Below are 13,728 nucleotides of genomic sequence, written 5' to 3'. Positions count from 1 at the left end.
AGTGAATTCTCTCCAGAATGTTGGTTGGCATGCTTCTTGATTTTTAGAGTTGAAATGAGTTTGGAGTGGGGGGTGGCCAAGCAAATCCTAAATCAAATTGGCTTGCAAAAATAAGTCGCCATCACTATCCTGGACTCCTTCAGGGGGAACACCAGGGGCTGAAATTTATAAATTAAATAAATAGTAACCTTCCCTTCAGGTATGAGTGTCATTGCTTTTGCAGCCCAAACAGTGCCATCCATGCAAAAGAGGGACGTGGCAAGGTTTGCAGAAGTAACCCACAAAAAGTTATTGGGGGGGGAGACATATGGAGGAACTCCAAAACAACCCAATGAGAACAGTTTTGGTTGTAGCTAATGCTAATTATACTCAGAGTTGAACCATTGAAGTTAAGAAACATAACTAATCTAGGTTTATTGATTTCAGTGAGTCTACTCTGAGTAGAATTTAGTTGGATACAATCCATAGAATGCTGACTATTGGGCAGGGGTTAAATAGAAAAGTGTGTAGGAAAGGGAAGGGAATGGATTATTCCAGAAGGGGAGTAGATAGCTGGCTGGCTGGCTGGCTTGCTGGCTGACCAGCTAACCATGCCCCTTGCAGAATAATCCATGCCGGGACACTCCACACCACATTTCATTGCAGGTCCCATTTGCTTATATACCTTTTAAAAAAGAAAAGTCAAAGCCAGATACCCACCAGAGGCAATGTTATTTCTGTGCAGAAACAAATGAGGCAGATTTTCCAACAATTATAACCATGCCCTGCCAATTTTGTTGCATCAGATTGATGATGATTACATTATAAATTGTTGCGTTGAAATTTCTCTCTCCCACAAATTACGTATTCCAACGCTCCCAGTTATGCAGACCGTTGGATCCATCTGTTTTTCTTTCTTTTAAAAGTGCATTTGAATTGGCATATTATTATCTACAAAGTAATTGACATACTTCAGTTTTATAAACCGATCTTCACGGCTGGAAGTCAAAAAAAGAAAGCGTGAACATTTCTAAATTTTCAGAAGTAATATTCGGAGCCTGAATTCCGCCCTGTCTCAGATTTGTAAAACGTGCAAACGTTAATTCAAGGCAGCCTAATCTGCTGGAATCTCTGCTGCTTCTGAAATGCTCATGTAATTTCCAGGCCTTCCTAACTTTATCCAGGTCCGTAATTCTGCAGAAACACAGACACCCAATATGTGGTACTGAGCACAGGATTAAGAATGTAAGAGCCTGTCTGCTGGATCAGGCCATGGGTGCTATGCAGCATGCGTGGCCCTGGCACTGAAATTTGTGGGTGCCCAGCCAAATTCATGGGGAATTTTGTGGGTGCTCAGGCACCCAGGGCCCCAGGGGGTTGGCACCTATGCATTCAGAGATGTGCCACTTTTGATTTTAGAGACAGCATGTAGCCAATATGACAAATAGGTCCTGATATTTTTGTTTTCCATGAATCTGTCTAATCCCCTCTTTAAAGCCGTCCAGGTTGGCGGCCACTGCTATACCCTGTGGTAGCAAATGCCACTGTTTAACTCTGCCCTTTGGAAGGAAGCACTTCCTCCTTGAATATCCAACCATTGAGAGAGAGAGAGAGAATGCCATTTCATTTCCATTTCATTCCCTGCCCTGGAGTGTTTATTGGATTTCAGGAAATTCAAAATGGCTGCCACCATCAAAATGGCTGCCTCTGTTGCCGCTCAGTCTTATAGAACTAGTACACAATTTTACAGGGTGGGCGGATCATTTCCCTCAACAGCTTATTTTAGTCAATAGGTGCTGTGTTAATCATACGCCTCCCCAAAAAGGACAGTGATAGAAGCCAGGTGTGTTAGAAACACAAAGTCAAACTGTGCCGTTCCAGTCAGTCCTGGTTTTGAACCTGAAATGCACAGGGAGACTTTAGTTGCATTTAGATTTCTTTGTTTCCTTTTCCAGATAGAAATGTCTTGTAAAAGCCCAGAGATGTTTTACTTGAAAGCAGGCCCAAAGGTTTAAAAACTATCCCATCATGGTGTTGCTTTAAAAAAAATAAATATCCAGGAGGAAGGAGGAATCAGAGAGAAATTGTCCATGTCCCATGTATGCCTAATCTATAGTAAGCCCTACTGAGTTCCATGGGATTTACTCCCAAGTAAACATGGCGCTGATGAGTTGGCAAAATGATTTGGCCAAAGAAAAAGTAAGCTGAGGACAAAGTACCTCTTCTAGGCCCAAGGGTGTGGGCAGCAGAATACAGCTGTATCTGTGAAGAAGCTCTGACCAAAAGGCAGGAATGGAATTTTTATGACTCAAAGTTATTACACTGAGGCAACAGAAACCCCTTTCAGGTCAGGCCTGTGGTCTGAATCCAACATTTGTGGCCCTGGGAGTGTCAGATGTCAAGGAAATACTATCTGACTTTTAGAAGACATCTGAAGGCAGCCCTGTATAGGGAAGTTTTTAATGTTTGGTTTTTTACTGTGCTTAATATTTTAAATTTGTTGGAAGCCACCCCAAAGTGGCTGGGGCAACCCAGCCAGATGAGCGGCATATAAATAATAAATTTTCACCGTCATCATCTGAACTCAGCTCTCCAACTTTCTGTCTATATCCAAACTCTAAAGACAGTTTCCTCCTCACAAAATTCATCATGCCCTCCAACATTTTCCCAATGAAAATAGGGATGTCCTATTCTATAACAACAATTTTACTATTTAAACCCCACCCATCTCACTGGGTTGCCCCAGTTACACCAGGCAGCTTTTAACATATATAAAAACATAATTAAACATTAAACTTCTGTATGGAGAGCTGCCTTCAGATGGCTCGGGGTCAGATAACTCCATACCCTCCAACATTTCCAATGAAAATAGGGTCATCCTACCATAGCCTCCAACATTATTCTGATGAAATTAGGGACATCCTAAAGGAAATCGGGACATTCTGGGATCAAATCAGAAACCAGGACAGCTTTTGTAGCTCCAGGGCTGTCCCTGCAAAATACGGACACTTGGAGGGTCTGATTCATACAAAAGGATGGGGTTTGGGGTATGAGGTTCTGCTTTCTTATATCATTGGATTTTTCTGCCAAGCATAAGGAAAATTTGCTGAGGAGATAAGATAATGTTCCTATCGTGTACAATTTCCCAGAGTTGCTTCTTCTTGAGTAAGTCTGCAAACTTCACAAAATTTTGCTTTAATCACTGTTTCTCTACAGCTCTGGCCCAGTTCTTCCTAGTCCCACCCTGACAAACTTTACTGCGCTGGTTATCTTTCAGCATAGCTCTGCTCATCCTCCTTTTGGTCTTATTTGCTACACTTCTATTAACACACAAAATAAATATCCGCAAATACATAATGTATAAACCATTATAAAAAATAGCACAGCTATTTTTGGATGGGGGGGGGAGGAGAGAGAAATATGGTTCACGTCACATTTGACGCAACTAATTCTGACTTATATATACAAACTGAAGCACAACTATCTTTCAAAATATGCACTTCTCTGAATTTTGTGACGCAGTTCTCCAAATCATGTGTCCAAAAAGAATTGTATACCAGGCCAAGTGTGAAGAAAGATGGGAATAACATATAAAATGCATTGATTTAGCCCTGTGGGATAGCTCAGTTGGTCACCCCTTCATTAGAGCACGAGATGCTTAATTTCAGGGTCGTGGGTCTGAGCCCCATGTTGGGCAAAAGATTTCTGCATCGCAGGGGGTTGGACTAGGTGATCCTAGTGGTCACCTCCAACTCTATGATTCTATGATTCAAGGGGATATTGCTTGCAATTTATCACAACAACAGCCACTCAGTAACTTGGAGCAGGGCTTCTAGTGCAACTGCCCTTTTTCAGTGGAATAGCATATGACAGGTGCCCCATCAACATTTTCCATAAACAACTGAAGACATTAAACAACATCTTTGTTCCGACAGCCTTTCCTAGATGGATAAATAGTCTATACCAGGGGTGGCCAACTCCCAAGAGACTGCAATATACTCACAGAGTTAAAAACTGGCAGTGATCTACCCCCTTTTTTGGGGTTCGGGTCAAAGTTGTTGAGTTTTTTCCAGGCAGGAGGTAAAATGGTGAGCTTTTTTTAGGGGAGCCACAGTTGTTCAGCTTCTTTGGGGGGAGCCAATGATCTACCACAGACGTCCAGTGATCTACTGGTAGACCACAATCTAGCTTTTGGACATGCCTGGTCTATACCACTGTTAGGGGTTTTGTCTTGTTTTAAATTTATTTGCTGTATTTGTGTATTTAACTGTTTTTTAATTTTCTTGTATGGAAATCACCTTGAGGAGATTGCTTTAAAATAATAATAATAATAATAATAATAATAATAATAATAATAATAATAATAATAATTTATTAGACTTGTTAGTCTATTGTTACCAAAATGTCTCCGATGTATGTCTTGTGCAAAATTGCATGCAACAATGTGAATATTAGGAGTGAAATGCACAAAAATGCTGATTTTAGTTTATTTTTGCAAGTTGATGTGGAAATATGGAGAACTGAACTAAAACCTGGAAAAACGAGAAAGTCAGAAAAATCGACACTGGCAGATCCATCCTTAGCTCAGTCCCAGCACTCCCTTAAAAAAAATAAAATTCTTTGCTTCTTTGCTCTCTAGGCAAAGTCCCAGCCCCAGAAAAGAAGCCAGAGAGAGAAGTGACAGCTCCACCTGGCCTGGGAGAACTCTCCGCCTCAGAGATCACCAGCAGTTCTGTCCGCCTCTCCTGGAGTGTCCCCTCTGGGAGATTTGATTCCTTCCTGGTCCAGTACAAGGATGCTGAGGGCAGACCCCAAGTGCTGCCCATGGAGGGGGACTCCCGCGAAGTCACCATCCCTAGCCTGGCTCCTTCCCGCAAATACAGGTTCAATCTCTACGGCATCTCCGGTCGCAAACGTCTCGGCCCAGCCACGGCAGATGTCACCACAGGTCAGCAGAAGGCCTGCCATGAACTATAGTATTGTGTTTGCAGGAAGTGGCGTCTTTCCCCCACTCTAACCCATTTCCTTTTCCAGGGCGTAGTGTTTCATTTTTGCTTCACCCAGGACGCAACTGTACACAGAATTCAATCTGTCTTTGCATCTAGACAATGAGAGGACAAGTGTGGCTGTTACCCCACTTATCTGGGTGTAAGCCCCCTTGAATTCTGAGTAAGACTCGTTTAGGATTGTGCTGTAACATGCTTTCACCTTCTCCGAAGCCCTGCATAAGTTTTGTGTGCTGAAAGTGCTCTTTTAAAAACCAGTGACCTTGGATTATATGAAAGGATGGGTGCCACCTATCCACATAAGCACTCCTGTGGCCTTTTCAACAGGTGAAACGAAAATAAACACCCGGAACAAGGGCTGACATTCAAGGTGCATTTTATAGCACAGTCCTACATATTCAGCTGCTTTTCCCGCCATGACCAGGAAAGCAGGAATTAGAGTGCAGGCGTAGAAACATTATGTGTGGATCTCTAGGCCTATTGAGGGCTGCTGCTGCCTTTTATTATATTTCGTCTTGCTTCCCCATAACAGCATCACGGGACGAAGAGCCTGTACCTGAGCCGCCTGAGCCGGAACCTGTCCTTGGTGACCTCTTAGTCTCGGATGCCACCAGCAACTCTGTCCGTCTCACATGGAGTGTCCCCACTGGCAGCTTTGACTCCTTCTTTCTCCAGTACAAGGACCCCGAGGGCAATGACCAAGCCCTGACCGTAGATCAACATTCCCACGAGGCCATTGTTCCTAATTTGGTTCCTTCCCAAAGATACAGATTCTTCCTCTATGGAATCTCTGGGCCCCAGCGTCTTGGACCTGTCTCAGCTGATGCCACCACAGGTTAGCACAAGCATTCAGTACACATACAGTGGTACCTCGGGTTACATACGCTTCAGGTTACATGCTGTCAGGGGTTCAGGAGCAGAGACGCAGAGAAGGGAGGAAGCAGAGAGCGAGGGGGAGGAATCCGAAGGGAAAATGAGTGATGATGACGACCCGAGATCTCCAAGCCTAAGCAGTGAGTCAGAGGACTCCCAAAAGGGAGCCCCAGTGAGCAGAGCAAGGGGGGGATCCGGGGGGACACCCCAGGAGGAAGGGAACAGAGGAGATTCAGAGAGTAGCAGCTGGAAGTCGGGACCCACGCTCATAACTGAGGGCGGCAGCAGCTGGAAGTCGGGACCCACGCTCAAGACTGAGAGCAGCAGGGAGGAAGGTAGCCAGGCATCGGGTTCCGGAGGCTGTCAGCAGGAGGGAGGGCACGAGTCAGGGGTGGTCACGCCCTCCTCAGAGAGCGAGGCAACGGTTAAGAGGAAAGTAGAGAGTTGGGCGCGCGCGCCAAGTTCAAATGCAGCGGAAGCTGGAGCAGTAAGCAGCCCGGAGAGTGAGCCAGGTCCTAAAGCCCGCCGCAAGGAGGCAGAAGGATCAGGGGGGTCAGCGTCAGAGGAGAGTAGAAGGGAGGAGGCCCAGGGGGGCAGAAGGACCCAGAGACGTAGGGAGAGGCGAAGGAGGTGGAGCAAGGCTAGGGTATTAAGCTGGTGTGCAAGAGGCGGGGACTCAGACGGGTCTTCGCCGACCTAGGGCAGAAGGTGTAGAGCTGCACGCTGCAGTTCGGAAATGAAACCTGTAACTTAATAAAGACTCTTATAAAGTGAACGCTGGCGGACTTGGTCCTATGTGAGCTGGGACTGGGTGGCAGCTCTGACAGTAAGACCCGTCTCTCAAAAGCTTCGGACACCTGATATCTCGCAGCGGAGAGAGAGGCAGCTGGAGGAGGGGATCGGTGTTTGGGAGCAAGCTCACGACGGTTAGCAGAGATGACGGAAGCAGAGACAGTTGCAGCGCTGCAACAGGCAGTTACCCAATTGAACGCGGAGGTACTGGCATCCAAGAAGAGGGAGGAGGATGCGGCAGCCGCCTACAGAGATCTCCACGCCAGGTTTGAAGCATGGGTTAAACACGGGCAGCCAGGACCCAGACCGGAGGGGGTTGGGTTGGCACGGAGAGCAGGAGGGCTTGTGGCTCACTTCGATGGGAATTTACAACAGTACCCCAATTTTCGAGCAGACGTAATGTGCGCACTGCAACTGCTGGCAAAAGACTTTAGAGATGAGGAAGAGAAAGTGGGGTTCATACTATCCCATTTGCATGGGGATGCTAAAGCGTGGCTACGCAATTTGTGGAGGGATAAAGATCCGGCGCTTCAGAATGCAGATGCCTTTATCAAAGCGATGGATGCGTGTTTTTTGTCTACTATTGATGTGGATCTTGCCCGACGGGAGATTCATGGACTAAAACAAGGGAGGGCAAGCGTCCGGCAGTACCACGCCCGCTTTTTTGCGCTGGTCAGTGCCTTAGAGTGGGACCGGGATTCGCCCCCTGTCAGAGACCTGTTCTGGGAGGGTCTAAGCTCTGCGGTCAAGGATGAAATTGCAAGGGGGGAGAGGCCCCGAAGCACGCAGGAGGTGGTCCAAAGGGCGCTGACTGTGGGGGTGAGGCTGGAAGAACGTCCATGGTGCAGAGATGAAGGACGTGGAGGGCGCGAAGCAGCGAGAAGTTTCTCTTTCGTTCCAAGAGAAGCAGCGCGTGCGCAATCCACACCTCCGCCTGGAGGGGGAGGGGAACCGATGGAGGTTGGAGGTGCAAGGGCTCAGTCAGCAGCCAGAGCCCAAGCACCGACAGCAGTGAAAGCGAAGCCTCCTAGAGGGAACAGGAAGTGTTACATCTGCGAGGATCCAGGCCATTTGGCGAAAGAGTGTCCCCGGAGGCTCCACAAGCACACTGCAGCCTCAGCAATGGTGACTGCAGCAACGCAGCAAGGAGAACCACAGCAGGGAAACGACGATGTCTGGCTGGAGACAGAGGCACTGGGGCCCAGCCAGACGCATCAGTGAAGCAGTCCCCAGCGATCTTGCAACCCGCAGACCCCCTCCCACCCAAACCAGTAGTGCAGCTCACAGCATCTCTCCAGCTACCCGATGGCGTCACTATCGAAGTGCCGCTTTCTGTGGATTCTGGAAGCAACGCAGACTTTATAGCGCAGGATTTTGTGGAGCAGCACGCTATACAGCTACTGCCTGCCACTCTGCCCCTGCAAGTCGTCACAGTGGATGGCAGAGAGTTGCTAGGGGGGCAGGTGGTGAAGCAAACGCCACCGATGGTGATGCGCCTTGGCAACCACAGGGAAGTCATCAGTTTTAATGTCACCCAACTGTCGGACACGCCCATTGTGTTGGGCATGAGTTGGCTGGACAGGCACAGTCCGACACTGGCTTGGTACCAGAGACAGCTGATCTTCGGCTCCTCTTATTGCGCAGAACACTGCATCCTGCCCAGACAGGAGGGAGAGGAGGAGGAATCACAACTGCAGTTGGGAACGTTGCAAGCAGTCCCCCACAAATACGCAGACTTTCTGGAGGTCTTCTGCGAGAAAGAGGCTGACAAGCTACCACCGCACAGGCAATATGACTGCAAGATTGACCTCCTACCAGGGGCGACGCTGCCGAAAGGGAAGCTGTATTCCATGTCTGAGGACGAATTACAGGAACTCAAACAGTTCATAGATCACAATTTGCAGCGCGGTTTCATCCGGGAGTCCAGGGCAGTAGGGGGCAGTCCTGTTTTCTTCGTGAAGAAGAAAGACACGCCCCAAAAAAGACTGGTGGTGGATTTTCGCCTCTTAAACAAGATGACCAAGCCTTCTGATTTCCCCATGCCCAGGATTGACGACCTACTAGCGACGGTGCGCAAGGGACGCGTGTTCACCAAGTTGGACCTGCGAGGTGCGTACAATCTCATCCGCATGAGGGAGGGCGATGAGTGGAAGACGGCCATGTTCACGCCTCTGGGCACCTACGAATACAGAGTGATGCCGTTTGGATTGCAAAACGGTTCTCACTGTTTCCAAGCTTTCATGCATCATGTGTTGGCGGGACTCCTTTACAAGAAGTGCGTCTGCTTTCTGGATGACATCCTGATATTCTCCGAATCGCAGCAAGCCCATGACCAAGATGTTCGGGAGGTGCTGAAGAGGCTGCAGCAGCATAGACTGTACGCCAAACTGGAGAAGTGCCAGTTCGACACGACGGAGGTGGATTTCTTGGGTTACAAGTTGTCGGACAAGGGGCTAGCCATGGACAGCGCCAAGGTTCGTGCGGTGTTGGATTGGAAGAGCCCGCGCAACCGGAAGGAGGTCCAGCGGTTTGTCGGCTTCGCCAACTTCTATCGCAAGTTTATCAAGGGGTTCGCGATGCAGACGGCGGCCATTACGGACACGCTAAGCTCCAAGAAAAAGAAATTCATCTGGACGGAGCAGGCGGAGCAGTCCTTTCAGGCACTCAAGCGTCTCTTCGCGTCGGAAGAGCAACTGCTGCATATCGACCCCAGCAGACCGATGCGGGTAGAGACAGACGCGTCCGATAGAGCAGTGGGAGCTGTCCTGCTGCAAAGGGACCCACAGGGGGTCTGGAGGCCGGGAGCGTTCTACTCCAGAAAGCTCAGCAAGTCGGAGCAGAACTACACCATCTGGGACAGGGAGTTGCTGGCCATTCATGCAGCTTTCAAGGCGTGGAGGCACTTCCTGATCGGCGCCAAGCACACGGTGCAGGTCTGCACGGATCACAAGAATCTGGAGCACTGGCGCACGGCTCAGTTCCTGAACCAGAGGCAGATACGTTGGGCGGAGTTCTTTGCTGACTTCAATTTCCGAATAGAGTACGTCCCAGGCGACACCAACGTCATGGCGGATGCACTGTCCCGCAAACCGCAATACCTCGAAGAGGCGACGCCAGCGGCAGCCATGCACATCTTCGCGCCAACAGCGTGGGCGTGCGCTTCAGCCACAGTAGACCTGGATGCGGTGCGGCGGGCGTTGCAGGACGACTCCTTCGCGCAGGCGAAGATGGCAGAGGTGCACAAGGGCACGGCGAAGGGCGACGAGTTCCAGATACGAGACGGCTTGCTCTTACGTAAAGGGGCCATCTACGTGCCGGGAGACGAACTTCGCGCCAGGGTACTGCAGCAGCTGCACGACGCACCAACGGCCGGGCACTTTGGCACGGAAAAAACGGTGGAATTAGTCGCAAGGGACTTTTGGTGGCCCAGACTGAGAGGGGAAGTCGCGGACTACGTTGCGAGGTGCGACACCTGCCAGAGGGCCAAACCGGTGCACAAACCACCGGCGGGACTGCTGGAACCGCTGCAAACGCCGTTTGAACCGTGGGAGAGAGTGGCCCTGGACTTTGTTACGGATCTACCCAGCTCGAGAGGCAAGACAGCTGTACTAGTGGTGGTGGACTTGTTCACCAAGATGGCACATTTCATTCCGTGTGCGAAGGTGGCCACGGCGGAACAAACCGCCAAACTGTTCATAGATCACGTGTTCAAAGTGCATGGTCTGCCGCGGTCTATCCTGTCCGACCGCGGGCGCCAGTTCGTCTCGAATTTCTGGCAGAAGCTGATGAGTTTTCTAAATGTCAAGGTCGATCTGGCATCAGCAAGACACCCGCAGACCAACGGGCAAGCAGAGAGGGTCAATGCCATCATGCAGCAGTACCTGAGATGCTATGCCAATCAACAACCTGCGACCTGGGTGGATTACCTGCCGCTCGCCGAGTTCGCTTACAACAACACGAAGCACGTGTCCACAGGGGTGACGCCGTTCTTCGCCAACAATGGGAGGAATCCCAGAACCTTCCCGGGACGGGAGAGAGTGGGGGACGGAGAACCACAGACGGCGGACGCGTTCGCGTCAGAGTTGCAGGCGGTACACGATCAACTCAGACGGCAGCTGGAGCTAGCTAAGCACGCCTACAAGGTGCAAGCTGACAAGCACAGGCGGGTTGGCGAAGAGATCCAAGTGGGAGACTGGGTCTGGTTGGCAGCCCACGCAGTGCCGACCAGGTCACTAGCCAAGAAGAAGTTGGGGCACAAGCAAATTGGTCCGTACCAAGTCGAAGCACAGATCAACCCGGTAGCCTTCCGACTGGCGCTGCCGGAGGGTTCCAGAATGCATCCGGTGTTCCACAGGTCGGTGCTCACTCCCTACAAGGCACCTCACAGATTCCAGGAGCCAGGGACGGCACCGAGTCCGTTCCGGGAGCGGACGGAGACGCGAGGGGTGACGCAGCAAGACCCCATCAACGAGGTCACGGAGATTTTGGACTCCAGATGGGGGGAAGAGGGAGTCGAATACCTCCTAGCCAGAGAGGGCACCCGGGCCAGCGCCAATAGCTGGGTGCCAGACTACGCTTTGGAGGAACCCCTGCTCAAGGACGAGTTTCATGCCCTTTTCCCACACAGACCCATGCCAGCGAGCTTCTTCGACGACTGGCTGTTCACGCCCACACTTTCTTCCAGCACGTTCCATGGATTCGACTCGGACGGGGAACCCGCACTGAGCACCCGTTCCCCAGAAGGATCGCCGGCGGGTTCGGCGTCAGACACCTCGTATTGGTGGGACGATCGACCGGAGGAGCAATGGCGCAGGAAGTGGCTGGAGATGCCAGGTCGAGCGACCGACGCAGAGACTGACATGGACGTGTTCGGGGAGGACCTTGGGTTCGAGCACGGCGGTACAGAGATGGAAGCGGAACAGGTCAACGTCGGCGACCGCGAGGAGGAAGACTCGGAGGTCTTCAGTTGGCGGCCAACCACGGGGAGCGAACTGTATCCGGCATTCCCTCCCGTGATGATGGAGCACCCAGCACCCACACCTGAAAGCGGGGAGGGGGGAAGGGGGGGCTTCGAGGGGGGGATGGATGTCAGGGGTTCAGGAGCAGAGACGCAGAGAAGGGAGGAAGCAGAGAGCGAGGGGGAGGAATCCGAAGGGAAAATGAGTGATGATGACGACCCGAGATCTCCAAGCCTAAGCAGTGAGTCAGAGGACTCCCAAAAGGGAGCCCCAGTGAGCAGAGCAAGGGGGGGATCCGGGGGGACACCCCAGGAGGAAGGGAACAGAGGAGATTCAGAGAGTAGCAGCTGGAAGTCGGGACCCACGCTCATAACTGAGGGCGGCAGCAGCTGGAAGTCGGGACCCACGCTCAAGACTGAGAGCAGCAGGGAGGAAGGTAGCCAGGCATCGGGTTCCGGAGGCTGTCAGCAGGAGGGAGGGCACGAGTCAGGGGTGGTCACGCCCTCCTCAGAGAGCGAGGCAACGGTTAAGAGGAAAGTAGAGAGTTGGGCGCGCGCGCCAAGTTCAAATGCAGCGGAAGCTGGAGCAGTAAGCAGCCCGGAGAGTGAGCCAGGTCCTAAAGCCCGCCGCAAGGAGGCAGAAGGATCAGGGGGGTCAGCGTCAGAGGAGAGTAGAAGGGAGGAGGCCCAGGGGGGCAGAAGGACCCAGAGACGTAGGGAGAGGCGAAGGAGGTGGAGCAAGGCTAGGGTATTAAGCTGGTGTGCAAGAGGCGGGGACTCAGACGGGTCTTCGCCGACCTAGGGCAGAAGGTGTAGAGCTGCACGCTGCAGTTCGGAAATGAAACCTGTAACTTAATAAAGACTCTTATAAAGTGAACGCTGGCGGACTTGGTCCTATGTGAGCTGGGACTGGGTGGCAGCTCTGACACATGCGCTTCAGGTTACAGACTCCACTAACCCAGAAATAGTGCTTCAGGTTAAGAACTTTGCTTCAGGATGAGAACAGAAATTGTGCTCCGGTGGCGTGGCAACAGCGGGAGGCTCCATTAGCGAAAGTGGTGCTTCAGGTTAAGAACAGTTTCAGGTTAAGAATGGACCTCCGGAACGAATTAAGTACTTAACCTGAGGTACCACTGTATATGTCTTTTCTAACTGGCAGAGGTTTCGTCCTGTTTCTCCTTTTGGGATGGCAAGATCAGAAAATGATGGAGCCACAATCTGAATCCGGAAACTTTGGAACGCCATCTCATTCTGTGGTGCTACGAGCGCAGTGGATTCATTTTGCGATTTTTTTCACAGTGCATGTCTGCCCATGACAAAATTAAACGAGCAGCAATCTTATTTCACAGCCATTACTAAGGAAACACAGGAACTGTCGTTCTGCTAATGAGCCATGCAAATTGCAGTGCTACTAAGGAGCCATGGTTTGGTGGTTCTGCGAAGGTGCAGGGGATATTTAGAATGGAAATCACAGTATCTCCAGAAAGCTATAGATCTTGGGATGCTTTGGAGGATATTTGCATGGGTTGGTAGATGTGGAAGTCAATGTAGCTAAAACTTTTTAAATTGTTGTTCTTTCAGCTATTATCATTGTTTTTTATGTTTCTCTCCAAGGGCCTTTTAATTAAATTTGACAGATGTCACATGGTTTATGCATGACCTGGAGATGAAACACCCATCTCTAGGTCAGCCAGCTGTTGCAGAGCTCATAAGGAGGGCCTTCTGCCTCCGTCTCATCTCTTCCTTCCCCTATCCGTTAGGATGTACATTCTCATCTCTTCCTCCTCTGTTTCGCAGCCCCACTACCAACAACACCTGCTCCTCAGCCCAGCTTGGGAGAGCTCTCAGTCTTGGACGTCACCACCGACTCTGTCCGTCTCTCCTGGACTGTCCCCACTGGGAGCTTCGACTCCTTCCTGGTCCAGTACAAGGATGCGGAGGGGAAGCCTCAGGCCCTCCCAGTGGATGGAGGTTCCCGTGAGGTCACCATCTCCAGCCTTGTGCCTTCCCGAAGATACAAGTTTAACCTTTACGGAGTCTCTGGTCGCAAGCGTCTGGGTCCAGTTTCTACTGACACAGTCACAGGTCAGCAAGGGGAGGTTCTAAAGACCTTTTGCCAGC

At 50.8% G+C, this 13,728-nt stretch overlaps 1 protein-coding gene and 1 long non-coding RNA gene across 23 annotated transcripts in view; one reads left to right on the top strand and one right to left on the bottom strand.

Moving 5' to 3' along the window:
- On the bottom strand, window positions 1-2,672 carry LOC309523628. The gene is made up of 3 exons (XR_014215472.1): window positions 2,199-2,672; window positions 700-930; window positions 1-158 (listed from the first exon to the last, which is right to left on the bottom strand). It is a non-coding gene; the product is annotated as an uncharacterized lncRNA (long non-coding RNA).
- TNXB (tenascin XB) overlaps window positions 1-13,728 on the top strand; it is a 124,720-nt gene that overhangs the window by 54,725 nt on the left and 56,267 nt on the right. For all 22 annotated transcript variants that reach the window (XM_082206860.1, XM_082206859.1, XM_082206845.1 and 19 more), the window contains 3 exons: window positions 4,619-4,927; window positions 5,518-5,820; window positions 13,405-13,692. In XM_082206860.1, the coding sequence (XP_082062986.1) occupies window positions 4,619-4,927; window positions 5,518-5,820; window positions 13,405-13,692 (900 nt within the window). The remainder of the gene's footprint in view (window positions 1-4,618; window positions 4,928-5,517; window positions 5,821-13,404; window positions 13,693-13,728) is intronic.

This window comes from Podarcis vaucheri, assembly GCF_965113315.1.
Source record: "Podarcis vaucheri genome assembly, chromosome: 2".
NCBI lineage: Eukaryota > Metazoa > Chordata > Lepidosauria > Squamata > Lacertidae > Podarcis > Podarcis vaucheri.
Note: the sequence above shows the minus strand (reverse complement) of the source record. Positions and strands in the feature narration are given on the sequence as shown.